At 37.9% G+C, this 27583-nt stretch overlaps 1 protein-coding gene across 1 annotated transcript; it reads left to right on the top strand.

Moving 5' to 3' along the window:
- Positions 1-1988: 1988 nt before the first annotated feature.
- SUZ12 (SUZ12 polycomb repressive complex 2 subunit) lies at positions 1989-26384 on the top strand. Its single transcript, XM_032199449.1, has 16 exons — positions 1989-2328; positions 4919-4965; positions 5061-5125; positions 9825-9893; positions 12395-12444; positions 15453-15538; positions 16920-17151; positions 17915-18017; positions 18844-18949; positions 19409-19586; positions 20903-20994; positions 21444-21587; positions 22310-22467; positions 22942-23140; positions 23654-23733; positions 24048-26384. The coding sequence occupies exons 1-16, from the start codon at positions 1989-1991 to the stop codon at positions 24391-24393; spliced, it is 2295 nt and encodes a 764-aa protein (XP_032055340.1). The 3' UTR covers positions 24394-26384.
- The last annotated feature ends 1199 nt before the right edge of the window (positions 26385-27583 follow it).

The following is a 27583-nucleotide window of genomic DNA, read 5'->3' as shown; positions in this document are numbered from 1 at the left end:
AGGCAGATCTGACTCCGGTGCCAGAGATTAATTGCCTAATTATCTTTCCTTCTCCCGTTTGGAAAATTGCCCTCTGGCTCCTCCTCCTGGTTCTGAAATTTAGAAGGATGAGCCACCAGAAGCAGCAGAGGCTTATAAACAGTAGGGAGGAAGCAGAAATAAATTTTAGGTTGTAACTCCAAAAGACAAAAAATTGCAACTATATAACATTTAGAAGCCTTTTTCACACATTGTGCAATTGTTTTTTACTTTTATCACTTGGCACAGGGTATCACTGACCTCAAGATCAACCTTTGATCACCTGAAGATGCTCCTCATTTGGTGTGCTGTTGCTATCTAGTCTCTGCTTTCAGAAGACTGGCAATAGCAATACCCAAAGCACCAAAAGTATCAGCAGGAAGTTCCCTGGCGCTGAGAGAAGAAAGTAAATGTGAGGTCCTCAGAAACGTACAGTGCATCAAAATGCCGCTGCCAGTAAGTAATTAAAGATACATTCAGAAATAATGAATGAATGGGCTGTAGAGAAGTTAAGTAGGAGACCAAGAAACTAGAATACTAAGCAAAGTGATTATGGTAAACGGGAGAAAATGTATAACAATATTTTACAAACACTTTAATAATCACTTTTATAATCACTTTTTTTTTGTAGGGACAAAAAGTATAATGTGTCTGAAAAGGTGGCAATGATGAATTACAAAAATGCATGACAAATAATGGAGAAACAAATTACTGAGAAGACTGCATCAATATCTGATAAATGTGGAAGAAGAAAGAATCATAAAAAAATAATCGGGCAGGGAAGGTCTTCCCAAAACAATCTTGAAAGGTACAGCAGACAAAAAACAAGAGGCGATCAAAAAATACACGTTTTGGGTATCAGAAAATAAATGAACTATAAAAAACGTACACGTAATTGTCTAAGTGCATGTGTGAGGCTACATGCCTACACTTTCTTAACGAGCAATAACAGGACTAACATCAGATCCGAGTCCCCCCTCTGCCGATAACGTGGGGCACGTTTTACGGCGTGGCTGAGGCTGACAAAACATTTTCCCGATGCCGATGCTAAAACATTTCCGATGTCCGCTTCCTTAACACCGGGAGCGAGGCAAGATGCGCCCGGCCGGCACCGTGTGGGGACCCCGAAGCGCTGCTGGCTCGCGACCCTCGGGCGGTGACTCCTGAGGCGCCTCGAGCGCGGGGACCGCGGGGCAGAGGCGGGAAGCGCCGCCCGTCAGGAGGGCTTCGCCTCAGGAGGGCTTCGCCTCAGGACGGCCCCCGCCGCCCCCTTCCCCTCAGGGGCCCGGGGTCCGGCGCCGTGCCCCCGGTTTTACCACAGGACCGGCGCCGATTTGAGCGGGGGCCGAGCGGGCTCCTTCAGCGCCCGGCTGTAGGGGGCAGCGGAGCGGGCGGCTCGCCTCAGGGGTGTGTGGGGGGGGTGCGCTGGGGCACCGCGGGGCTCGGAGTGGCTCGGAAAGGTTCGGCAAGGTTCGGAGGGACTCGGAGAGGTTCGGCAGGGTTCGGAGGGGCTCGGAGGGGCTCGGAGGGGCGGGCCCCGGGCGCGAGGCGGAGGCGGCCCCGCTCTACCCAGCATGCCCCGCGCCGGGAGGGCGAGCGGCCCTTTCCCGCGAATTCAGTTCAAAGGAGGGGGAGGGGAGAAGCGCCAAGCGGCGGAGCGCACCGACCAACCAAACTCTTCCAGAACCATCCGTGCGTCACGCGGGGGCGGGCCCGGCGCCGGCCAATGGGGCGGTGCGGCGCCACGTTCGGAGCCAATGGGAGGAGGGCGGGGGCGGGCGCGTTGCGGGCCGTCGGGTTCGGCTGGTCGCGGCGCTGAGGAGGAGCGGAGCGGCGGCGGCGGCGACTTGGAGGAGTTGGGGCTCGGCGCTTCCCCTCCCCCCGCCTCGCCCCCCGCCCCCGGCCGCCCCCCCCCTCCCCGGGGCCCGCTCGCTCCCCGTCCCCCCGGGGCGCTCCCGGGGGCCAGGCCCATGGCTCCTCAGAAGCACGGCGGAGGCGCGGGGCCCAGCTCGGGCTCCGCCGGCGGCGCCGCCGGAGGAGGAGGCGGAGGCGGAGGAGGCGGCGGTGGAGGAGGAGGAGGAGGCGGAGGAGGCGGCGGGGGCTTCGTGGGCTCCGCCGCGGCGGCGGCTCCGGCCGGGAAATCCGGGGGTGCGGCGGGCGGCGGCGGCGGCGGCGGAGGAAGCGGTTACTCGGGCGGCTCCTCGGCCTCCTCGGCGGCGGCAGCGGCGGCGGCGGCGCTGCCCCCCGTGAAGAAGCCGAAGATGGAGCAGATCCAGGCCGACCACGAGCTCTTTCTGCAGGCCTTCGAGAGTGAGGAGCGGCGGGGACCGGAGGGGGGGTGGGGGGGCGGCCGCGGAAAGGGCGGGAGGAGGAGGCGGGGGGTGGGGGGGGGGGAAGGGGGAAGCTGTGGGGAGCGGGGGGGAGGCCGGGGGGCGGCGGGGCCTCAGCCCCCGGCTGCCCGCCTCGGTCCCGGCCCCCGGCGGGCTGCGGGGCTCTCGGGGCGGGCGGTTGGGTGCCCGCGGGGCGGAGGGAGAGGGGGCTTCCCCCTCACGCACACCTCGGGACGGGGAGCTCCGGCTCGCCCCCTGGCCCCCGTCCGGGTGGTTTTCTTTGTCTCGTCCCCACCGGCCCCCGGTTGGGGCTGCGGGGCGGGCAGGGAGCTCGGGCAGCCCCGGGAGAGGAGCGGGGAGCCCCCGGGGGCGCGGCGGGGACGCTGGGGGAGCGCTGAGGCACGGGCACGGCTCGGCCCTCAACTTAACGGGGCTCGGAGGAAAATCGGGAGCGCCCTGCGCAGTGCGCGGGGGGGTCCCGGGACCGCTGCTGTCACCGCTCGTGCCTCCCCGCTGCGGGCGGTGACAGTGCTGGGGGAAGAGTTGGAGCTCTTGGTGTCGCCTCAAATCCCTCGTAATGTCGGGTCCTTTCAACCTGAGCCTCGTTAAGGAAGCTGCGGGATCGATAATAGCGCGCTGCGAACGGGGCGAGTTGCAAACGGGAGTTTTAAGATGTTTGCTCAGTGTTCGGTGTCGGAGGCTGGGGGGGAAAATTTCCCTTCGCGTGCCCCCGTCTGTCAGAAAAGGGGAGGAAAAGAAGGGGGCAGGTAGGGATCGGGGACGTGTTACAGCGCGAATGTGTCACAGCTGCTAACTATGGTGCGAATACTATGGAAAACCTGCAATAAGTAAATATTGGGTTAAAAAACCCTAACATGCATAGTATTGAATTGCATTCTTCTCAAATATTTTTGTCCCTTCTCGAGGTCATATGGCAGAAAAAGATAAAGATTTATTTTCAGCTTTTCCTGAGCAGTATGGACTTCTGAAACATATGTCTGTTTGCGGGTCGAAAAGTGTCACAGAATTTTTCTGCTTGGGGAAACTGAAGTTGAAACACCAGTGCACTGTCTTTAAATTACATATTACGTCACATAATTTGATGTTTTCATACCTTTATAAACTATATTACAGTTTTTTGGAGACTAAAAAATTGAGATCTTTAAAAGTCGAGACTACGTATTTTCACTTTCTGTTAAAGCGCACGTTTCTTATCTGTATTCTTCAAGTCACATTACCACCAATTCATTAGGGTGGTAGTTCTTAATTTGCATTAAGCAGAATTTTACTGGTATTCATGAGGCTTCTGAAAGTATAGACTGGGATTCTTTTAAGATTTCCTTCTCTTTAACACCTACACACCTTTCTAATAATAAATTATTTAGGGTTTTATGTTCATAGGTTTATTTCTACACTTAAGTCATATCTTTAAAAATGGGTGAAGAATATGTAACACTCTCCTTTTTCACCTCTAATCACAAAATTCCATAAACCGGAATAAGGTTTTCAGCTATTTAAAATAAATGCTTTGCCATAATACACAAATAAAAACATTATATTTGTTAAGAAATAAATAGCTGTTTAGTTTCTTCACGTGGAAAGCTGAGGCAGCGCTAGTAGCCTTAGCGCGGGCATCTAGGCATTTTCCCTATCTCTTGCTCTCTGTTTGTTCTCTCAAGTTATTTCCACGTTTCTTGCTGATATTACCTAATCAAGGTGGCTGAAAAATGGTATTTTTCAGTTTGTATTGTATTTCTGTTTTAAGAAAGAACCTGATGCAGACAAAAACTCTTTTTGTCCTGATTTATCTTAATTGGTTAAAACTTAACTGAAGGTCCGCTTTTCTGCAGGCATGTCTCGCTCTTTTGAACTTTGGTTATTACACCTATTTCGAGTGATGCTGCCCTTTCATGTCAGTATCGAGCAGAGCTCTATTATCTTCCATCAGTTTGCACTTTGAAACAGTAGTTACTGTAGCAGAATCAACATTTTTCTGGTCCCAAGAGTACAAGAGATTTTGGAAATGAATTTTCCAGCTTAAATGATCTGTGCTGTGTCGTAGTCAACTGTCACTGCCTATTTCTGTTTTGGTACCTCGTGCAAGTGACCTTGGTACTTTCCAGAAGGATAAAACAATTGAATCATAAATTGCCTGACTCTGTAAATTTAGTGTACTCTTTTGGTCTTGTACCAGACACGTTCATTAACTTGGTGAAGAAAATTTACCTGTTCAACTACAAATTGTAATACATTGAGGTATTTTTTCTGCCCCTCTCCAATGCAAAGCCTGTAAGAAGCATATTTTGTGAAAAACAAGCATAGTTGTCAGGGTTGTCGCGACCAGTTTATGCTACCTTAAACAAGAAGTTGCTTTGTGCTGTACAATAGATGGAATAACCTTTGACTTATTAACTTAGGGTTATTTAGACATCACGGTGCTTCACTTAAACTGACTTTTGTGACAGTTGTTTAAAACAAACAACCAACGTGTTAAGCTTGATAGTACTGCATCATGGCTGTTGCTCTAGAGGTTTAAAGCATGTTGGATAACACGTGTTTCTTTCTCTTAGAACCAACACAGATATACAGGTTTCTACGTACACGGAATCTCATAGCAGTGAGTAATTGGTCTTTTATCACTCCTTTACTTTGGATTTGTAGGAAACTTAATTAAAGCGTGTTAACCTTTTTCATATTTTTTTTTTCCTGCAGCCAATATTTTTGCACAGAACTCTCACTTACATGTCCCACAGAAACTCCCGAACAAATATCAGAAGGTAAAATAATTTTTTGAAAACTATCTTCTGCTACTTCATTAACATTTTGGGATTAAATAAATGAATAGTGGAGGGTGACGTCTGCTCTTCAGATGGTGTATAAACCATTGCTGTGTCTTTTTCAGGAGCTTAAAGGCATATGTTACTTTACAGTTGATTTCTGAGACCTAGGAACTTTTCTGGAATGTTAAGTGTGTGTGACTTTACACTTGTGACTTGTTTTGGTGTTGGGAATATTCAAATATGGAAAACTGTCTGCACAGCCCTAACCTAACTGTCCGTATTTGTTTTCTGTTTTGGGAAGAGCTTCTTAAAAACAAACAAACAAAACTTCTGGGCTTATGAAATGCTTAATCATAAGAAACATGTTAGTTTAACCACTTATTTAGAAAATCAAACAAAAAAATAAACAACAAACACTTCTATTTTGGTTTTGTTAATCAGTCTTAGAAAGAACCAGTACTCTTTTCTGTAATTATATTAACTGAAAAATGATTTAATTTATAGCATTTTACAAAAAAAAAAAAAAAAATCCAGCAGAGGCTTTAAAAAGGTTGTTTTGAGCTGGATGTATCTGAGAAATGGGCTTCAGTTTTGACATTGCAAATACTTGTTCCTATCATATGAGGTGCTACAGCTGCATGTCAGCTGCTCTTAAAATACATAAATATTGCATCTCGGAATGTGCGTGTTGCAGTTGTACATTATTTATTACTAGAACTGCAAAGTCCTTTCAGTTTTATCCCCCTCACTGAAACTCATTTTTTTATACTTTGGATTTCTTGTAGAGTGAGCACTGAAAATATTTTAACATTTCAGTTCTTACTACATGTGAACAATTACTATAGGACTAAAATAATTAATCGTGAACACTTAGGAATAGCAACGATCTAATTTTTGCAGACAATTCTAGTTTAAACTATATTTGTATCTTAAGGAGGTAACTTTTGAATGATCTATCAAGAGAATTTGCAGATTTTAATTAAAACAGGATATATTTAGCATTCTCAGATCTCATAGATATTGTTTAATGCTTTTGCCGTTTTCTTAAAATTGTATTAATAGCATACAACTTCAAGTACTTTAGGATGTATACTGCTTGATCTCATCCTGTCCTTTGATCATTTTTTTTTTTTTAACTTGAAGTTGCTGCTTGATTTTTGTTAAAGAAGTTACCAAAAGGAATTGTTTGCTTATTTTAAAATAGGCTAGAGCCAAATTTTAAGAAATAACGTTCAGGTGCTGTTATTGTTTGTTTGCTTTACACCAGAATTGTGCAACAGGAAATTGTTCTTGCTTACTACCAATTTTAATTTATAGTTGATTGAAATGCATATGTTCTTTTACCTGAATCTTATTCTGTTTCTTTGAATGTTTGCTGTAGTTGCTGGGAAACAAGAAGTGGTACTTTGCATGTACATTGTGTTGTCCACTGTTCCAAATTCCGGTTCAAATTCAGCCGCACAAGTAATGCCTAGTTTCTCTTTGAAACATACTGATTTTTATTGCTGCCCATAATACTCTGTTCTAGAACTGTGACTTTGGTTGCTTGGTGTTTTCATCCATAACAGACAAATTAATAGTGATTTCCCTCACTAGTTTTCTGAAAATACTGGCTTACTGAAATCAGTCTGCTAATTAGGTCTTGGAAGAAGAAGTAAAACACTTGAGTATGTTTTTCTTTCTAAAAACACAGTGATGCTGCAACAGAAGTAAGCCAGCACAGTTGAGGAGGGAAAAAAACAAAACAGTTGCTACAGAGTGTGTTCTCCTCTGGGTGCCCCCTGCCTTTCCGTGCTGTGTCAGTACTGTGGTCTCTCTCTGCCGAATTAAAAGGCAGAAGTTGTAGCTTAAAGGTAGTTCAAACTGTTTGGCTGTTTTTAGGACATTGACTGAGGGACTTGAACTAAACCTCCCCAGGAGGCTGTTTGCAGACATGCTGGCAAACACTTCCAAATGTGCACAAGGCCTTAGTTGCCATTCCTCATTCAACAGAAATTGTTAAAGTATAGGGTCCTGACGTGTTGCTCAACGTGAGGCTTTAACAGAGAACAAATATCTAGACTAGAGTGGAAGATCCTATTGAGGCTTACATTTGGAAAGCTTTACATACCTAACTTTGATATAGCTAAAATTTTGGCAGAGTTCTCTCTGCAAATAATTATCTTCTAGAGCTGTGTAATTCTTAGTCTGCTTACATTAACCTTTACAAAGTATGCAATGTATTTTCCCTGTAAGACTTAGTAATTTTGCTGCTCTTAAATTCCCGATCATTGTTTTGATGGCCATTTTGATAAAAACAGTATCATATGTAAACTAAACAAATTATCACCAAGATGTATACAGTTTAACTATTACAGTAGTAATTATGGCTCCGCATCTTTTATCTCTAGCCCTACAGCAGTCTGAGAAAAATGCCAGACAAATTTATCACTTGGAGGTAGGGAAGTAAAATTGCATTTTTACGAAGAAACGATCCATTGATGTTGGTTTATATGTTTAAGACTGAGAAAATGTTGATAATGACCAGGATGCTTAAAGTATAGGGAGTAAGTTAATGAGCAGGTGTCAACTTATGCTGTAAGTCTTCATTGTGTTTTGTTTCATTGAAGGCAACAATTGTTTGAGCAGTATTCTTTGATAAAATTATACTTTATGGAAAATTAAAATGGATTTTCGGCCTGTGGGGCTGTCTTTAGGTGTCACTGTCTTGCTAGATCAAATGATGTAGATGGAAAAATGATACTGTATTAATGAAAGTTGCTTCCTGTACAGTATTTGGTTAAAGGCATATTTTTTTATTTAATGCTGGAGTAATGGCATGCTACTATGATGTGACTCTTAATACTTTGTTAATTATTACTGTGCTGTACTGGAGTAAGAGTGGGTGGAGAAAGGAATGTGCAAGATGCACATACTTGTAGCCCAAGTAAATGCTGTCCTAAAAATCCTGGGTGTTAAGGGCTATTATAAACTCAGTTTTGTCCCCCCTTATGCGTGAGTAAGGAACACAGTAACATAAAAACAGTTCTCTGGGTTAAAGGAATGTCAGTACTTCCTTGTGTTCATACAAGTTAACTTCAGAGGTAACAAATCTGATTTAAGTGTTTTTTTGTTGTTGCTATTTTTACCTTTTTCTCAAAGGTTTTGAGGGTTTTTGTTTCTTTCTTTTGACTAACCTGAGTTTGACATTTGGAAAAGTTATGCAATTGTTATTTGTGAGTATTAATGAACCAGAAAGTTTAAATGCAAGCTGTGTTAGACAGCGATATACCTTAGGAAAGGTTGTGAAGCTCCCCCTTTCTTGAAATGTTAGTTGGTTTCTGGCTCCTGTTCTGGCCATGACTTGACTTTGCTCTAGCTGCTTTGAGGGAAGTCTTTAGTCTGAATAAAGCCCTCTAAAGATCGGTGTGCCTGCTTGCTGTTCTGCAGACTGCTGGCTGATTTTGAGCTTGTGCAGTGTGTGCGTGGATGTTTTTCCCTTAGAATCTGAAACTTTCAACTCCTCTGTTCTTAACGTATCTAAAACTGAGCATTGCAAGATTCATATTAATAATCCCACACTTCAGCGTAGTTGAGTCACTTCTTGAATCTGTCATCTGCCTGAACCTGAGGCAGAGTAGAGCTTTGAATCAATTATTGTTTACTACACAGAATTATTTTTCTTACCTGACTGCAAACATGTACTTGGCTTTCTGGTCCAGAGTTACTATTTAGCCACATGTAACAAAATCATTCAGAGGTATTAAATGCTGAATGTAGACAATGTTTGACATCAGTGTGTTCAGTCAGAATGTAAACAATGCCTCCTGCTTCCCCATAGAGGTCACCCCCTGACACTTTAATAAAAAAAAAATCATGTATTTGCCAACAGATTATTTTCTTTTCATCTCATTTCTCTAAGGTATAAGATGCAAAGAATGATACCCTTACTGTTTTTGTACCATTACTCATCTGTGCAATTCTGTTTGCCTCTAAGTCCAAACATTAGTTTTCCTTTAAAGAGAAATTGAAAGACTAGTCTAAAAAGTATAGAATAACTTCTGTTCATGAGTGAGCTTCATTTAGCAATAATATTAAATGATATATATATATAGTAAAAGAGGCTGAACATAGGAGCATGAACAAACTGATATTGTCAGAGAGAAAATATTTATAAAGAGGTTATTCTCTGACATTGTTGTCATGTTTTTTTCCTCTGTTTCTTATGAATGATTTCTAGGAATATCTTAAAAATTCGTTGCTTTTTCTATTGTGTACATCTGATGCAAATTTGTGGAGAAAAAATCTTTGATCATTAGGCTTTCAACTTCAGATAATGTTTTCGTTATTTGATCAAGATTAAAGTAGTGATGACTGGAGAATTAACTTGAATGTTTCTAGATGTCATGAGTGTTGCTAAAGCAAGAAGATTTTCTTTGAGCTAAGTTGAAATGCCGTTAGACATTCATAGAAAAGCTGAAATGCTGTTAAACAGCACTTATGAGCAGTTAGATCACTTCTGGAAGGTCTCTATTTTCATTATTTTGATACTGCTTGAGAAGCTGTATTGCAGATACTTATGTAGGGGCTTTGTGAATGGAAGGCTAAAATTGCATATGTAGGTAGTTTTTAATACAAAATCAAGTCAAAGTTTTGACTGATTCTTCTTTTATATATGGGAACAGTGGCTACATTTCTTTCTGCTTTTTCTTTACAGGAAAACGTTCAAAGTAGATGACATGTTATCAAAAGTAGAGAAAATGAAGGGAGAACAAGAATCTCACAGGTACTGTTCTGCATATATATGTTTGTGTGCATGTAGGAATGCTAAATCAAAAGGCTTTTGGATTGACAAAATGAAGGTGATAGAGTAATTATTAGAAGCAAGGTATTCTGCTGAAAACTTGGAGAAAAGCAATGTTGGATAAACTCTCCTAATATTTGTAGTGCCCTTTCTTAAAATGTGTAGAAGCCTGAAAGAGGTATTTGTCTTAACCTTCTTTGTGATATTGATTATATCACTAATAACTAATATGTATGTGCTGAAATTTAAATAAATAAAGTAATAGTATTTTCCTGTAGCTGCCTTTGTTCATCGGGAGGGGGAGAGGGAACGCTTACAAAAACTGTTATCATTATTTAAAAGATCTTATCGTTGTCCTTTTCAAGCTGTACCGGGGAAACTAGTTATAAAATGTTTTTATTAAAATTAGTAGGACTTGCAGTTTTCCTTTTGTGATTTTCTAGTGAGAAATATTGCTCAGTCAGAGATTTATCTTGTGATCTGACCACACGCATTTCTGAACCTTAGCATAATTCTAGCTGAGTAACAGTGTTCCGTCTTTAAAAAGTAGTTGGATTATTTCAAGTCTTAATTCAATACGGAATTGTTAGACTGAGGGGGGGAAATGCTTAATGAATTATAATTGTGAAATGGTAATTTAACTTACCTATTGATTTTGTCATCTTAATTATATAACACTTATTTAAATGTTGGATAAAGCTCACGTTTTGTCAGGTCTTACTACGATACTTCAGAAAAAAATATTTGACGTTTGAACTTGCTGAGTTTGCCGTGTTGTATTTGGTAAAAGTCCAAGTTCAGCAGAGGCGCTGAACTTGGGAATGATGCATTTCAGTTCATTTTTATCCTAGCCAATGGCAAAAACAAATTGCAAGTCTGCATTGTCTGTTATTTCAGCACTATGACGTGTCAAGAAAAAGTTTGAAAAACTCGCTCACAGAAGTAATACAGTATACAGTATGTTCACATTTGAATGTGATAGATAATGACCTTTTTTCTTCTTAAAATTGTTTTCTTTATGTATGATTTAGTTAAACACCTAAGCTTTTTGTGAAGATATATATGATGGGAATAAACCAATCCATTGTAATGACTTCCAGAATTATTTTCTTCTAACCTACACAATTCAGCCCAAGATCCGTTTTAATCCTGCAGGTTGGCTTTGTGTTCTTTTTAGGTAGAAAGATTGTAGATGATTTGCCAAAACCCTTCTTTTTAATGTACTTAATGGATAATGAGAAACAAAGCATTCTGGAAATTGTAAGACAAAAACAAATGTTGAAAGACTAACCTAAATTGCTGGAATGTGTGAAGACCCATTCAGGGTTTTTTGTGGTGTGGTTTTCTTCTTAACCAGCTATTCTTTTTCCATAGTGTTTGCAAATAATTAGTCTGCCTCAGAGGCAACCATTCTAGATGGAATTTAGGTTGAAACAAATTTATAAATTCTGTGTTTCAAGAGATTTTATACATTTTGCTAATAGTATTGTTCATAATTATCTTTTGCTTTGTATGTTATGGTTGCTTAATAGGCAAATCTCCCTTAAAAGATAAGGATCAAGTTGAAACAGAATATAGATTTGTTTGTGTTGGTTTTCTGCTTTCAAAACTATTAAAAAAAAAAAAACACATTTTAATCTGGAATTGGTCTGGAGGAGTAACATGGCTGAATGATGCAAGTTGGTGTAGACAGAATCCTTCAAATGCTCATGGACACTTGTTACCTCAGAGCTTTCAGGAAAGTGTTTAAAATAGGTTTTGAATGTCAGGTATCTTTCTGAGAAGTTGATGAAGATGCTTATCTAGTGTTCTAGTGTGACAGACGCTTTTTGTAAATTCTGTGTGCCTTAAAAATACGGGGTGTTTTTGAAACCCATTTAATTCTGATTTTGTGAATACTTGCTTTGAATTGAAATGCGTTCTCTAATTAACAAATTGAAATAAAATGGGCCTATGATCAGCAGTATAGTTTAGCCCACAAGCTGCAGTGCTATGAAACAAAATAGATGCAACTATTACTTTGTTTGCATGTGTTATACCTCTGGCTTCACTGTTGTGAAGATTCTGCTTAGTGAACTTGAAATACTTGTACAAAAATTTTGATACCAAGTTCAGGGTGAAGTTCTAGACCATTTCTACCAAAAATCATTCTGTTGTTGACAAAGGTTTAGGAAATGTCTGCATGCCTGTGGTGGCAAGATCTCACCTCTACATACAGCACCCTTCTACGGAAGTGTTTAGGCCTCTACCTTTTCCCCCACCCTCCCCAGTCATGGAATATAGAGAGTGAATCCGTCTGGAAAGAGAAGACTGGTCTACAGCTGTGCCTTAGTGCATGCTGTGCCCAGACAGTTTGAAAGCAGGTGGAAGGATGGGCTCTGTTGTGGTTAGGCCTGTCCTGACCATTAGTGAATGGAGTGGCTGCTATGAGGAGAAAATACTTCTTTGTTCTAACATATCCTTTCTTTTTTTTTTCTGTTTAGCTTGTCTGCTCATTTGCAACTTACGTTTACTGGTTTCTTCCATAAAAATGGTACGTTTGCAAAATTCATTCATTATACCGTTAATTTGTGTAACACCTTTGAAATTAGTACAGATTTGTGAGCGGAATTTGTGAACAGTATGTTACAATCTCTGCTGCTTGGATGCAGATTTTAATTTTGTTATTCTGTCCTGTTATTTACAGTACTTTTAATTGTTCTTTCAATATGTGTTAGTGTAACTGTAAAGTTAAGTAGCTAACGCTTCCAGGGTTTTAGTCAAAACAGTGATTTTGATGAATACTTCATCTTCATCCATTCAAACTTGAAGAAACTTGAAGTAGAGCTTGATGAAAGAGTTCCTGAAGAAAGATTTTATGGACATAGGACTTTGAAGTATTTGAAGTATCTTTTACAAACAAAAGGGAAAAAAAAAAAAAAACACAACAGAAATTCAAATCATTATCAGCTTTAGAGGTTTTGAATTTAACGTAGAAGTATGCGAACAAATTGTATCAGGTAGAGCCTAGAAATGTGGAAAAGGTCATGCTGGGGATTATAAGAGTGCAGCTGAAAACGCTTCTTGGTGACTTGCAATAAATTGGTGGGTTTTATGCACATAAGGCATTACCTCTCAAAATTGGAATATCTGGACTTCCCAGACCAGAATGAACGGTTCTGTTCCTTTAACAAAAGCAGAAGTTACGTGCTGTATGCTGTATAGGCATGGGTAAATTCATTGTCTTTTTACTTTCCTGAAAAGAAAAAAATTACCTGTTTATCCATTAAAATTAAGCAGTGTTTCTATTTTTTTCAGTTAAAAATATTCTCTATAACATCTTAGTCCTTGGATGTAAAAGCTACTTCAATTCTTGTAACGGGTTCTATGCTTCAGTCTGGAATCTGTCATGTTCCATCAAACTATTTTGTGTTTAACTGGATCTGTTCAAGTCAGATGTCTGGAAGATAAAGTTGCAAATGTCTAGATTTCAGAATCCCTTTTTTAGTAAACTAATGTCATTCTGAGAAAGTTCTTCCAGTATCTTGGCTTGTAAAGTTCTGCTTCTGGAATTCCGCTTCAGAATGCTGCTGGTCTCAGTGGATAATATTCATCTTGTTTCTGTTCTTATGAATTTCATTTTATATGTTGCCTGCAGATCTTTAGATGAGAAAACAACACAAAATGAGGACTACTGGGGCAACAAGTAATAAGAATAAATACATCTTAAATTCAAATGCTGTTCTGGAAGGATCAGATTTTGAAGATGTTAGTAAATTCCTCACACATGGAATTTAACCTAGTGGATAGGATAGTTGTCTCATAGTTTCTGCTGACTGGCCTTGCCTTTCTTACTGTGTAGTAGAAGTGGGCTGTAGGAGAATTTTGAAAATGTTTGACTTCTGTGTATTTTCAAATGTTTAGATTTTTTCTGGACTGTTAGCTCTTAAAAAACTCCGTTTGCTTTAAGAGAGAGCGAGAGTATGATGTCTCTTTGTACCATGTAAACAAATGTCACAACATAAACAATGTATACTTTGGTAAATATAAAATATAGAAAATATTTAAATTAATGAAGCTGGCACAGTTAGCATACTATTTGTCTGGATAGAAAAATATTTAGGAAACTCTTGAAAGAAGAGTGTGTGATGGCTTTTTTGTTTGTTTTCTGAGCTTCTTTATTTGCTAAGAAAAGATTTCTAATATATCTTATATTTAAAATTGAAAAAATGTTTTTTTAATTGCTAGTACCTATAGAGGACTTACTGAAACTTTCAACTGAAGCACGTTAAGCTTCTTCAAAGTAACATCAGGAGGGAAGCAAGTGAAGATGCATGGGTTGAGTTCTCTTTAACATAGTAAAGCTTTGCTCTTTATACCTAGTGAGCATAAAGAAGTTTTTCATTGTCAGATTCTTTGTGACAGGGATAAGCTTAAGTCATTTTGTCATTTAACTTCAAAATGTGTGTAAGCCCATAACGGTATTTGTAAGACTTTAAAAAGCAGAAATAGTTTCATGCAGATCTGTTCAATTTTGGATGATCGCTTTTTCAGAATTTCTTCCACAAATTCTATTTAAGCATACATGGAATATTTTAATCTTTTTTTTCCATATGAGGGCATATTTCCAGAATAACATCCATTCACGTGACTAAAATTTCTCTTTCTAGACAGTGAAATTTATTTTAAAAGGCAGTTCTTAGTTGGCATTGGCGATGTACGGCTGGTCGTAGCCATCTTGAAGATTCCAGGTTCTAGGAAACTTAGTGTGAAGAGGCTGTGATGCCAAGTCTCATTTTATAAGAGTTTTTTTTGGGTTATTTCAAGAGTCATTTAACAGCTATTTGGCATAGGCTTAACTTCGTATAATTTTTTGTTGTTTTTCTTATAGCATCTGGAGCTTAAGTTTTGATAAGAACCAAATTCTAGGTTTATAAGCAGTAAAGTTAAAAATTATGGGAACTAATTTCACTTATCTGTAACTAGTGACTTCTCTTAAATCTACTGATATCTTTTTCTTCTGCTATAGAAATGTTTTGGCTAGATCGTGTCCTGCTGTGTCTCTGGACTCTTTTATGAACCTACACAACAGATTCACTTTCAGTTTTTACCCACAACACGTGCTCACTCACATATATAGTGTATGCTGTTCTTTGGCAAGTGGGTTGTCTTCACAATCCATCTTTGTACCTCTAGTTCTAGAATTGAGGTTTAGGAGGTAAGGGGGTCACTTTTGCAGTTTTTTTTTCTGTTTTTGTGAAAAATAAGGTAGAATTATTTTAAGGATGAAAAGAAACCAAGAGTAAAGAATGCCAAAGGTTTAGCAAGTTTACTGTTAAATGTTAAATGTCAATTATGCTAATGTTTTTAATCTGCTAGTAGTAATTAAGTAGGATATGTTCTGAAGTGGGAATTTACCATAAGCTTGGGCAAAATTGAACTTAGAATTGACTGGAGGTCTTTGTGCCTGAAAGTAGCTATGGTTAGAAAGTAATTACAGATGAATTTACACCATTGAACAGATTTTTAATTTTTCAGAACTTAAAATATTTTTCTGTTTAGATAAGCCATCACAAAACTCAGAGAATGAACAAAATTCTGTAACCCTGGAAGTACTGCTTGTGAAAGTTTGCCACAAGAAACGAAAGGTAAAAGTGATTTGACAAACCATTAATATGTATGAAAGCAAAATGTGTACCTGATTCTGGAACATCTATTTAACATTACTATACAAACAGCTAATAGTGAAATGTTTGTGTTGAGTTAAATTTAGTCTTTATGAATTAAACAGAAAACAATTTCTAATTACGACTGTAAATGATTCTTCAGAAGCAAGTGTACTTTTTTTTTTCTCTGCTCCCTGAGAAATAACTGGAAGTCCTTATAAAGGCATACCACTTTATTTTATTTGAATTTAGCTTGCTTGTAAGTCATCCACTCATTCTGTATTTTGGCCACCTCTAATTTCACTTCTTTTTTTGTATCACATAATTAAACTGTTAATTCTGTTGGCTTAAGCAAATTGGGGAATCGCAATATCATAAAATAGTCTGTGCTTTTTAGGGTTCAGAGATGAAAAGGAAGAAATTGTAATTGTTTTGAAGTCCTCGGTCATCTGTCAAATCTTCTTTCCTTCCTTTTTCTGAACCTATGGTTTTATGTTGATCATCTCAGTTACTGCAGATTTTAGCTACTATGAATCAATTTTTATCTTTTTTTTTTTTCCCCCAAAAAGCATCTTTGAATTTACCTGCTGTTTTAGATACGTTAGTTTCACGCTAGTTGCAAGTTATCCTCACAGCTATGGGAGCAGCAATGCACACGATTATTTTTAATCAAAAAGGGAAATATTTACAGTGATAATTCTCTATTTTCCCTAAGAATATTAAACTGTTATGGCATAGTTTTAAGAGCTACTGTTGTTTCTAGCTAATTTTGTTCTTGTATAGATAAGTATAGTAAAATGAGGAGGTGCCAGTGATTATTTGAAGTATGTTTTACTGTGAATTTCATACTTAGGCCATCTTGCCTTGTTTTTTCAATATTACACAGTGTTCCGTGATCTATCTGAGAGATACTGAATATAGTAAATCCCAGGTAAGTGGTTCTTTATCTCCCAGATAGCGCATAAGTGCACTTTGTAATATTGGAAGAAGATAGGAAGCCCTTGGAACATATATATGTAACCAAAACATTTAATTTCTGTAGGTAAACTGAATTAAATTAGCATTAATGGCTGTTCTGCAGTTTTTCTGAATACTTCATGTCAGTGTTAATTTAATCACTTAGAGAAAGATGGCTGCTGTCAGAAGTGGTTATAAAATGCCAGGTTTCTTTACACTTTCAAATATCTGTTTTTACGTTTAGAACCTGGACTTGTTATTCTGCTTTAATTTACATCTGTTATAAGGCTTATTTTCAGAAAGAGGACAGGACAAGTACAATCCATAAGTAATACAAATTTTCACACTTAATGTCTTAATTTTGTATTCTAAAAACCTAAACCTTAGCTCTCTTGTTTTCCTGCAGGATGTCAGTTGTCCAATAAGACAGGTTCCTACAGGTAAAAAGCAGGTGCCTTTAAACCCAGACCTCAGCCAAATAAAACCAGGCAACTTCCCGTCGCTTGCGGTTTCCAGTAACGAGTTTGAACCAAGCAACAGCCATATGGTGAAGTCTTACTCATTGTTATTCAGAGTAACTCGCCCAGGAAGAAGAGAGTTTAATGGACTGATCAATGGCGAGACTAATGAAAACATTGGTAACTTCAAACTTTAAATAGGCTTTTATGAGGTTTATCTTGCAGGCATGTATACAGTTGTCCTGATCTGTGGTGTAGGTCCTACTTGGAGAAGGCAGTAATAGATGAGTGACTGAGTTGGCTTTACTTGTTTTTACCCTTTCAAGATATAGCCGAAATACAGTTTGTAGCTAGAAGCTGTGTTTCTATTTTTGTCAAAATTTAACACCGCTTTTTGTTAATGTGTGATGGTGTTAGGCAATACTGTGATGTGGGTGGCAAATAATGAAACTGTGGTCTCTGGGACTGCCTACATCAATGCTGGTCACTACAGACTCAGCTGGAGGTGTGGTCATGGTCTCTCATCAAAACTAAACGACTTGCCAATAAATACCTTTTTAAAAATTGCTATTGAGGTATTTTTTTTAATTTTATTAAGGTGTTAATGTTATATCACAAATGTTGCAGCCTTGAAGACTAATACAGATTGAAAACTTCCTTTTTTTTTTTTTTTTTTTTTTACTATTTTACAATTGAAGAAGGAGGAAGGCCAAATTCTAAATTGTTTATGGTGACAGTAATATGACTGGACTATAAATATGCATGAATGTATCTAAAACATGATTGTCATTATGCTAAGTGCTCTTTCTATTGGCATTGAGCTGTTCATATGGCACATCTGACATAATCAGCAGCCAGTGATATTTTACAATTGCACAGAAGCTGTTTGATCATTTAAATTTGTGCCTATATAATAATTGAATGCAATGTTTGATATTTACAGATGTCAATGAGGAGCTTCCAGCTAGACGAAAAAGAAACTCTTCAAATCGTGAAGATGGAGAAAAGACATTTGTAGCACAAATGACTGTATTTGATAAAAACAGGTAATATTATCCAAAATGAGTATTTCTTCTGCTAATTGTTGGGATTTTTAAAAAATACCAAACCTGAACCTGTTTTTTGATTTAATTCTTGGATGTCTTTTGATACATTCTTAGTTAGTAGGTACAATAAGAGCCCAGGCTTATTGTCTTAAAAATAATTAAAAAAAAAAAAAGCTCTACAGGTTTTGTAGTGCACGTTTTATACTGAGAACTATTCAGTGACAATAGTAAATTACTCCCTTTTATGAACTTGAATGTTGTCACATTAATATGCATCAGTTAGTATCAATATACCTGCCCAGCCTTGTGCTGTTGTAGTCATCTATCTTCTGCTAGTACCTAATGAAGTTCTGCGTTATTACGGTGAAATCATAGTAATGGCAAGTTGCTCTCTGGAATGATGTGCTGGTTATGAAGTTGTTACTGTATTCTAAATAGAGTAAACGAAGGTGTTATAGTGGCTTCTGCAAGATGCTGTCAAGAAATAAAACAAAAGGTATCTGGTTTAGTTCTGCTGGGACACTTCTGTTTTAATATATTTCACATGTGAAGAAAAAGTGTAGTTCGCCTCTCCCAGTATCTCTCACTGTATAAAACAGGATACTGAGGGGTCAGAAAACAAACAATTTTTTTCTCATATTTGCACTTTTTTCATTAGGGATCGTGTTTTTCCTAAGATTTACATTTAGTGGCCAAATAAATTTGCCTGAAGGTCTGCATTTAATTTCAGGGAAAGCTAGTTTCTGTGATATATATATTCTGCCTTATGATAGGCAAACGATAACAATGAGCTGCTTTACCCATAACACATATTTGGTGTTGACAGGCGCTTGCAACTTCTGGATGGTGAATATGAAGTGGCCATGCAGGAAATGGAAGAGTGTCCCATTAGTAAGAAAAGAGCAACATGGGAAACAATACTTGATGGGAAGGTAAGGGGTGTTTCAGTAGCTGTATGACTTGTCTTCACTTAAAAGATTCTGGATTAAGGTGAAATGCAATTCAAAGTGCAGTAGTCCCTGAAAATGGATTAGGTTAAGCAGACGATAGTACTTCTGGAAGGATGGAAACAAGTTAAATTTAGGTATTTGTTTAGGAAAGCTTTGGCTACACTGGATCATTACACAAGCAAATGTTAGTAACTGCAGTGGCCTTTCAGTAAAGAAGGCCTGAATACAACAAAAAGATCTCATGAGATTGAAGAATTTAATCTTAAATGTAGGGTGTGCCATCTCCTTCAGTTGTTCTAGTATATCTAAATGTATGTGTTGAGAACACAAGAAATTTGATTAGAAATGACATTTGTCCTCATTCTGTGAATTTTCTTTTATGAGTTTTGTATGTGGTAAGACACTAATTCTGGTGGGATTTTGCCTTTTTTTGCCCACCAGAGGTTGCCTCCATTTGAAACATTTTCTCAGGGACCTACACTTCAGTTTACTCTTCGTTGGACAGGAGACACAAATGATAAGTCTACAGCTCCTATAGCTAAGCCTCTTGCAACACGAAATTCTGAAAGCCTCCCTCAAGAAAACAAGCCTAATTCTGTTAAACCTACTCAGACTATAGGTAAGCAAACTTTGGTTTTGATGCTGAGTAGTGATCTGCTTAGCAATTCTGTACTTCAGGGTTCCTGACGCACTGGTGGAATTGCTTCAGATAAACATGAAAAAGCAAAAATGAATGGGTTTATGTATCCCATATGTTGTAATATTTTTAAGGTAAGGTAAATATTATCATGACTTTAAAGGTCCAACTATTTTTAGATTTTGAAGTGATTGTATACCATGGTCATAAATCATAAATCCTCATGTACAATAAATTAGCAGGAAATCTATGACCATGACTTCCATGATTGTCTGCTTTTGTACACTCTTTTTAACTGCTGTTCTACGAATACTTGAATTCACATTATTTAGGAGTTCACATTTTTACGCTTTGTAGTAAGAGTTTAAAATTTGGTGGATATCAACAGATAAATTTAGCTCTTGGAAAACATGGCTGTTATTGTGAAATGTGACAGAAGGTATCTAAAGTATTGCACTTGTATTTTGCATTTCTGGATAAAGATAACTCAGGTTGCTTCAGAAAGCTTATGGCCTGGCATTTTTGAAGCATTTAGAAACTTTTCATTCTATTTTTGCTGTAATGAAAGGCATGTCTTGTGAAGTTTTGGAATATAAAAGTTATATTTATCCTAGGTATTCATGTAAAACTTTAAGCACTATTAGAAAAAAAAAATATTAAACAATTTAATATATTTATAGGTATGTGTTAGAAAAGGTATGCATTTCTTTATGGCAAGTCTGCCAGGGATATTTCCCTTTATATAAGTTCAGCTGATCTGTATTGGTGCTGGTTTATACCTTGAAAATCTCAGTCTTTATACAGTTGGCCCCACAGTAATTTTCAAAGAATATGCAATCGCATACTTTTTTAAGCTCATGCGTAATTTAAAAACATTAACAGAAATAAACTTGCTGTAAAATGTTTGGAAGATTGTGGTATTAAAATGTGTTTAAATACACAAAAAAAGCCCAGTATTTTTGTCCTCGCAGTTGTTTACAGCTTGCAAAATATTGGGATTGTTGCTGCGTTGGGGATATTGATACCACAGACCATTTAACTGAACACTTGACGATGTACCTGTACAGCGGGTAGCATGTGTTTTTGGATGATAATTATGTCAAAGAATTAAACTTAATATAGTGGTGATGTATTAAATGTGAATTAGTGGCTAGTTTTGTACATTTGCATAATTGTAATTTTCTTGATGTTTGTAAAATCATGTTTCTTCCTTGCTGTCCCACAACTTAGCTTAAAAATGTCTTCTTTACCTCTTCACTCTGAACTGAAATGCTTGTCTATACCTGTGTTTTTTTCAGCTGTGAAAGAATCCTTGCCAACAGACCTTCAAACAAGAAAAGAGAGAGATGTTTTAAATGAGCCTCGACAAAAGTTGCGAATATTTTACCAGGTATTGAAAATATCCAGGTATTGCAAGTAATTATAATGTTCACGCCTGAGTTGGCGAAAGTTTTGGTTTGGGCTGGGGGTAACTGTCTCATTTGCTACTTTTGCGGATATCTTAAGGGGTCTTAAATTCATGTAGGAAGAGCCATTCTACATTTCTTCTTACAGGAAGTATTCTAGGAAATTAATGTTCCTGGGGCCATGTCCAACATAGTCCAAAATACAAAGGACATCTTTTGTTAGACATCTGGAGGGGGAGAGGTGGTCTCCATAGGGGGCATGGGGAATTCTTGAAATACCATTGTTTCAGTAAAGTGAGCTCATTGAGCACTCCCAAGAACTTACTGTTACAGTAGAGATTTCCTGAAATTATGTCCAACCTTGCTGGGGGGTTGGAAGGCTAACAAGTGAAATTCATTTGATGTTAACGCTTACCTTTTTTGTTTGCATCAGTTCCTTTATAACAACAACACAAGACAGCAGACAGAAGCCCGAGATGACTTGCATTGCCCATGGTGCACGCTGAACTGTCGGAAACTGTATAGTTTACTCAAACACCTTAAACTTTGTCACAGCAGATTTATCTTTAATTACGTTGTAAGTGTATTTTTGTAGTTTAGTGGTGTGAGACGGTGTGCAGTTTGTCACAGATGACATATTGACTGCAGTGACTTTATTGCTAGCTGGTTAAGTTGTAGGACTATCTACAAATCAACTGCAGCTTCCTTTGAATGTTGACATGTTACATGAGGCACAAATTTGTGGGTTGCATTCTGACTACAGGTGCTGCTTTTGCACCAATGTATTTTTTGTGATTTAAAAAGCAATGTAATCTACAATTGGTTAGAAGTTTCTTGACATTTTAGGAAGGCAGTAAACATTTAAAGTTAATATTTCCTTATGCTGATAAGGACCTATTCCTACTAGTCTGACCTTAAATAAAAATTGTTCTATGCTTATTTGAAGATAATGTAGTTTCCTATGACCACTACACTGCTCAGAAGATTATTCCAAAACTTTACTCCTTAGCTGGTTAGAAGTGTTCTAAGTTCTAGAGTGCTTGTTAGAAGAATTTTGCCAATCCTGTCCTTAATTTAAGAATTGGTTGTATTGAGTCTTCTCATACAAAACAGTAAGATCATAGAGCAAGGAAGTTTTAGTATAATTTGTTTCTAGCAGTTATTTATTTGGGTGGTGTAAAAGGAATCTAGAGCTCTGTCAGCTTATTGATGGGATGATATTTAAGGTATTTGAAATTGAAACGGTTACTTTAAACCTCTGGGTATGTTGCTAAACATATTTGCAATTATCTGTTTCAGTATCATCCAAAGGGTGCTAGGATAGATGTGTCTATCAATGAGTGTTATGATGGCTCCTATGCAGGGAATCCCCAGGATATCCATCGTCAACCTGGTTTTGCCTTCAGTCGTAACGGACCAGTCAAAAGAACTCCGATCACACACATACTTGTATGCAGGTAGGGAGGCTGAAAAGGTCTGTCCATACTTGTGTGGGATAGCATATGCACCAGACTTGTGAAACCTGGAGACTTTTACATCTATAGCTGTGTATAAGCAGTGTTAAATTTCACCAGCATTAAAGTATAACTGTTACTGACTGAATAAAAGACTTTTGAGGAATGATACCTTCACCTGTGATTTTACATCCTTTAAGTTGAGGCATCCATCAACACAAGAACTTGTTTTTGTAAACTGCCTCATCCTAAAACTTCCCTTGCCCAAAAGATTGAGTGCATCTTTTTCTTAGGGAGGGGTTGTGAGTTGGATTTGTTTTTTTGTTTTTGTTTTATGGCATGTATTTCTTTGCTGGTGATTTTTTCCTGAACACTTCTGTAAACTGGAGCCTAAAAGAAATCTGTATTAATTACCATACTTAGCATTTGTATGTTTGATTTAGTAGTTGAAAGCAGTTACTTGTTTCCTTCTGCTAGGCCAAAGCGTACGAAAGCAAGTATGTCAGAATTCCTTGAATCTGAAGATGGAGAAGTAGAACAGCAGCGAACATATAGCAGTGGGCACAATCGGTTATATTTCCACAGTGACACATGTTTACCTCTCCGTCCACAAGAAATGGAAGTAGACAGCGAGGATGAAAAGGACCCTGAATGGCTACGGGAGAAAACCATTACTGTAATTATCCCATTTATACAAAACTACTTTCAATGGGTTGTGGTTTTTAAATGATGAGCTGAGTTGTTTGGGGAACAAATAGGGTACATGTTGTGAAAATGATGTATTTATTTTGAGAGTAAGTAGAAAATGTTGTGATGCTCTGCCACTAATGATGTAAATTAATGGATTCAAAGTTTTTATTTTCAAGTACATCTTCGGTTGCAATGCTAGCTCAGTCTACATGGGTCCTAACAAGTTTTCTTTGTTATTTGTGGCTGTTTCTCCTTGAAAGAGGAGGTGCTGGTGATACAGGAGTACAGTGCTGTGTATATAATATGAAAATAATTTATCACAGATCTCTATTTGATCTGACTGCAGTTCCAGAACTTCTTAACAGTAGTCACTTCTGTGATGTATACGTGACACAAGTTGACTGTAGCTGTACTTTAACCGCTTGTCAGTGGACATACAGTTTTCTCATGTCATGTTTTCTTCTCTTTTTGTCCTTTCTCTACTCCTTTATGTTTTCAGCAAATTGAAGAATTCTCTGATGTTAACGAAGGAGAGAAAGAAGTGATGAAATTATGGAATCTTCATGTTATGAAGCACGGGTATGTTATGATAAACTTTTTTTGACACAAATTATATAGATTTGGTTGACTGTTCTGCATTGTAATTCACTAAGCACTTAAAATTCAGTGCTTAGAAATGGATTGTTAAAGGATGAGTTGGGAGTAAGTTTTCTGTGAAGCTTTAAAAAGTTCTTGGGCCTACTAGTTCTTCAGCTTTGAAAATAATGAAAAAAATGCAGATGTTGAGATTTATATAATAGTCTGTGCAGTTACCCTGCAACAGTGTTTATCAATGTCTCTTTTTGCTTTTGAAAATGTTCTACTTGGATAATGACGGATTTCTAATTTGGCAGGTTTATTGCTGACAATCAAATGAATCATGCCTGTATGCTGTTTGTTGAAAATTACGGACAAAAAATAATTAAGAAGAACTTGTGTCGAAACTTCATGCTACATCTGGTCAGCATGCATGACTTTAACCTCATCAGCATAATGTCAATAGACAAAGCTGTTGCCAGGCTCCGAGAGATGCAGCAGAAGTTAGAGAAAGGAGAATCAGCCTCCCCAACAGATGAGGAATCTTCTGAGGAACAGAGTGGGACAACAAATGGATATAGTGAAAATAATATGAGAGAGAGAATTTCAGAAATGGATAGCATCTCAGGTGTCACAAAACAGAGCAAGAAACAAAAGCTCTGAAGTCAAAAGTCAAATTGCATTCAACGGACAAGCATTGAAGTGACATTCTAGGGTGCATGAGCTCTATAAAGAATTACACACAAAAAATACAGAGATTCCAAACAGGCACTGCTGGATGGAAATAAATGATTTCAACAAGGATATTGTTTTAACAGGGTTCCTATTCAGTTAATTATGCAAGTACTACATGTATATCGGTTTTGGTGATGTAATGACAATATAAGAGTCTGAGCATGAAGAGCAATATGAAAATCTTTTTGTAATTTTAGTAATTAGTGTCTTAAGAACTTTATGGAATTTACATAATTTAAGTATATGTAAAACAGTTTTTATATTAAGATTTTTGCATCTGTATCTGGCTGTTTTTCCTACCATGAAGTTGTGAAACATTGGGGAAAGGGGTTTGGGATACAGTTTCTGCTTTTCTTATTTAGAAGTTCTCCAGTTAGCTTTTTGTGAAAATAACGTCTCACTATTTAAAGTTTAACCTTGATCCTTGTATTTGAAATCATTTATCGATTGATCATAATTGCAAATTTATTTTACACTAAAATTTTGAAAGTTGGCAAACTTAGCACTTCCTTTGTCTTGTGCCTGTTTGGAAAGATCTTGGCTTTTCATGTTGCAGACACAGTGAAGTACCACCGTGGCTTTTTGAGGTTACCAGCAGTTTGGTTTTCATGGATAATTCTGATGTATTGATCACACAGTGTACCATTTTAAACTTGAACATTAGCTCCTTTTATATTTTTATTACGCATTTACACAGCTACACAAACTACTTGATGTAAACCCTTTTTACTGGGGTTCTGCATCATAGCGTGCCATGCTAAAGCCGAGAGTCTATAGTCAGTATGTAGGCATTACGTCAATTAACTTCTTTTGAAGTTTATGCCTGCTGTTTTGCCTGAGTACAGACTGCAAGTCCAGGCCATAGGTTTAGCTTTGGCTTTTGAGATGCCACTCTTGAGGGAAAAATGCACTGTAAAATTGGACCAGAAAATGTGTTGCACTTCTTATGCAAGTATTCTGTGATGTATTGTATTCAATACAGATACTAAGATGCTGACTAAACTATATTTGAGCAGTTTTGCACTGCTGTTAACACATTTTATGCATACGTTTACAGATTTTTTCCAATGGAAAGTGGTTTCACTACTGGTACAGTATCAGCACCGAAGGGTTTATTCCAGCAAGCACTGTGGTTGAGTGACATCACCTCAATTTTTTATTATCCTTAAAATATTGCATTTTTCATATTCTTTATTTATAAAGGAACAATGCTGCTGTAAATACAGGTATTTTTAATTTTTTATTTCATTCCATCACCATGAGATGCAGTTCCCTATTTGTTTAAGGGGTATATAAGCTTTCTAATGGTGTCTTCAGAAATTTATAAAATGTAAATACTGATTTTGATGGTCCTTAAGATGTGTTTAACTGTGAGACTATTTAACTAATGGTGTGGATGTGATTTGTCATCCAGTATTAAGTTCTTAGTCACTGATTTTGTGTACAAAATAGGAAAGAGGGAAACTGCAGCTTTCATTACAAACTTCTTGAATTTGCCAGCTCTCTGAGTTTTAGCAAACTCTAATTATGCCTCTGGATAGTACATCAAGCATTTCTCTCTGGCTTTAATTCGCTAAAGCTGTGCACATATGTAAAAAAAATAGATTATTTTAGGGGAGATGTAGTTCTAGAATTATTGCTTATGTCATTTCTTAAGCAGTTATGCTCTTAATGCTTAAAAGAAGGCTAGCATTGTTTGCACAAAAAGTTGGTGATCCCCCCAAAAAACAGTAATGAAATTACTTCTGTCCAGTAAACTTTGTATGTCATGTCAATTTATAATAAAAGCTGAAAAAATCCCTTTGTTTTCTATTTATAAAGATGCCTTTTCTATATGTACCTTTGAGAGATTTTGAAGATATCGTGTAAGCTGGTTAAAAATTTGAATGGTACAGTAGATATTTAAAAAAAAAAAAAAACACACACAAAAACAAAACAACGAAAAAGTTCAGTTGTTTAAATGAACCATTGTTTTTACATTAAATGTTTTATTTGAAATCGGCTTTTGTACATAAAGTTCAGTAATATAAAATCTGCCATGATGGTTGTCCAGTCATTTTGTGTGTATGTAAAACGGCCACTAGGAGCACCTCGTGTAACTTAATCTTCTGCTTGTCTGTTTAGCTTTAGATTCATGTGTTTCCTGTGCTGCATAAAAGTAGCGAAGTATCTGTCCAGTCTTTTCATTGTATGTAAGGTATTGCCATAAATTACCAGATTTTGGCTATAAGAACTTTAATTCTCTTCTTTTGGGGTTAGAAGTGAGTACCTGAGACAAGTTGTGTGTCACTGTTTAGAACTGTAATTTTTGTAACTGAGGAAAAACTGTGAATGAAGCATATTGCTCAATGTTTTAGTTACAAAACGTCTTTTTTATGTACAAGTGGTTAATGTTTCAAACATCTTATGAGATGAACTTTATTTGGAGCAGAGTTTAAATTGCTATCAGTTTAAAACTGCTTCTGGTATTATGGAGGATGGGTACTGCAGAAAGAAGCGAGGAAGGAATTGCACTGCTCAGCAGAACAGTGGCTGTTGAATAGCTGATGCTGAATACCTTTTTCCATGTTTAAAATAATTCATATAATGAATACAGAATGACAGCTAGATTTAGTAAACTGTACTGCGCTTGTCCAGTATACCATTTTTTCCTAAAACTGGCACAGTCCTAATCTAGCCTTCAGTATGTTCATGGCAGATTTTTATGGTACTTTATAGTTGGTGGTCACTTAAACACACCTGGTCTGTAAACCCCAAGTTGGAACCTTTGACTAATGTTAAGTTCAGTGCATTAAATGCCACAGTCAAAATTGTTATATGAATTTGTTAACTTTAAGTGTGCATTGCTTTGAGCGTTTTGACTGTAGTTACCGTTTTGTCTCTTGAGATACTGTCAGGTGGGGTAGGAAGGTAGAGATTCACTGCCTGGAATGGAGCAGTCACAATTTGAACAGTGCTCTTTACTATGTTAAAGTAATCACTTAACAAACAAAACCAGCAATTTTATTTCTACTTTGAGAATGTAGAAGCCATTCTGTGAGGACAAATTTGACAATGTTGTTCAAAATGAAGTGTTTCTGAATTCACAGAACAGTTTGGTGCCATCATCAACCAGTGT

Source organism: Aythya fuligula, chromosome 18 (assembly GCF_009819795.1).
Source record: "Aythya fuligula isolate bAytFul2 chromosome 18, bAytFul2.pri, whole genome shotgun sequence".
NCBI lineage: Eukaryota > Metazoa > Chordata > Aves > Anseriformes > Anatidae > Aythya > Aythya fuligula.
Note: the sequence above shows the minus strand (reverse complement) of the source record. Positions and strands in the feature narration are given on the sequence as shown.

What these genes read in the sequence shown, in the direction of transcription:
- SUZ12 (XM_032199449.1), top strand. Translation starts at nt 1,989, where the DNA reads ATGGCTCCTCAGAAGCACGGCGGAGGCGCGGGGCCCAGCTCGGGCTCC. An exon ending in GGAGAACAAGAATCTCACAG is followed by an intron (nt 9,894 to 12,394) that starts GTACTGTTCTGC and finishes TTTTCTGTTTAG; the next exon opens with CTTGTCTGCTCATTTGCAAC. An exon ending in ACTGTATTTGATAAAAACAG is followed by an intron (nt 18,018 to 18,843) that starts GTAATATTATCC and finishes TGGTGTTGACAG; the next exon opens with GCGCTTGCAACTTCTGGATG.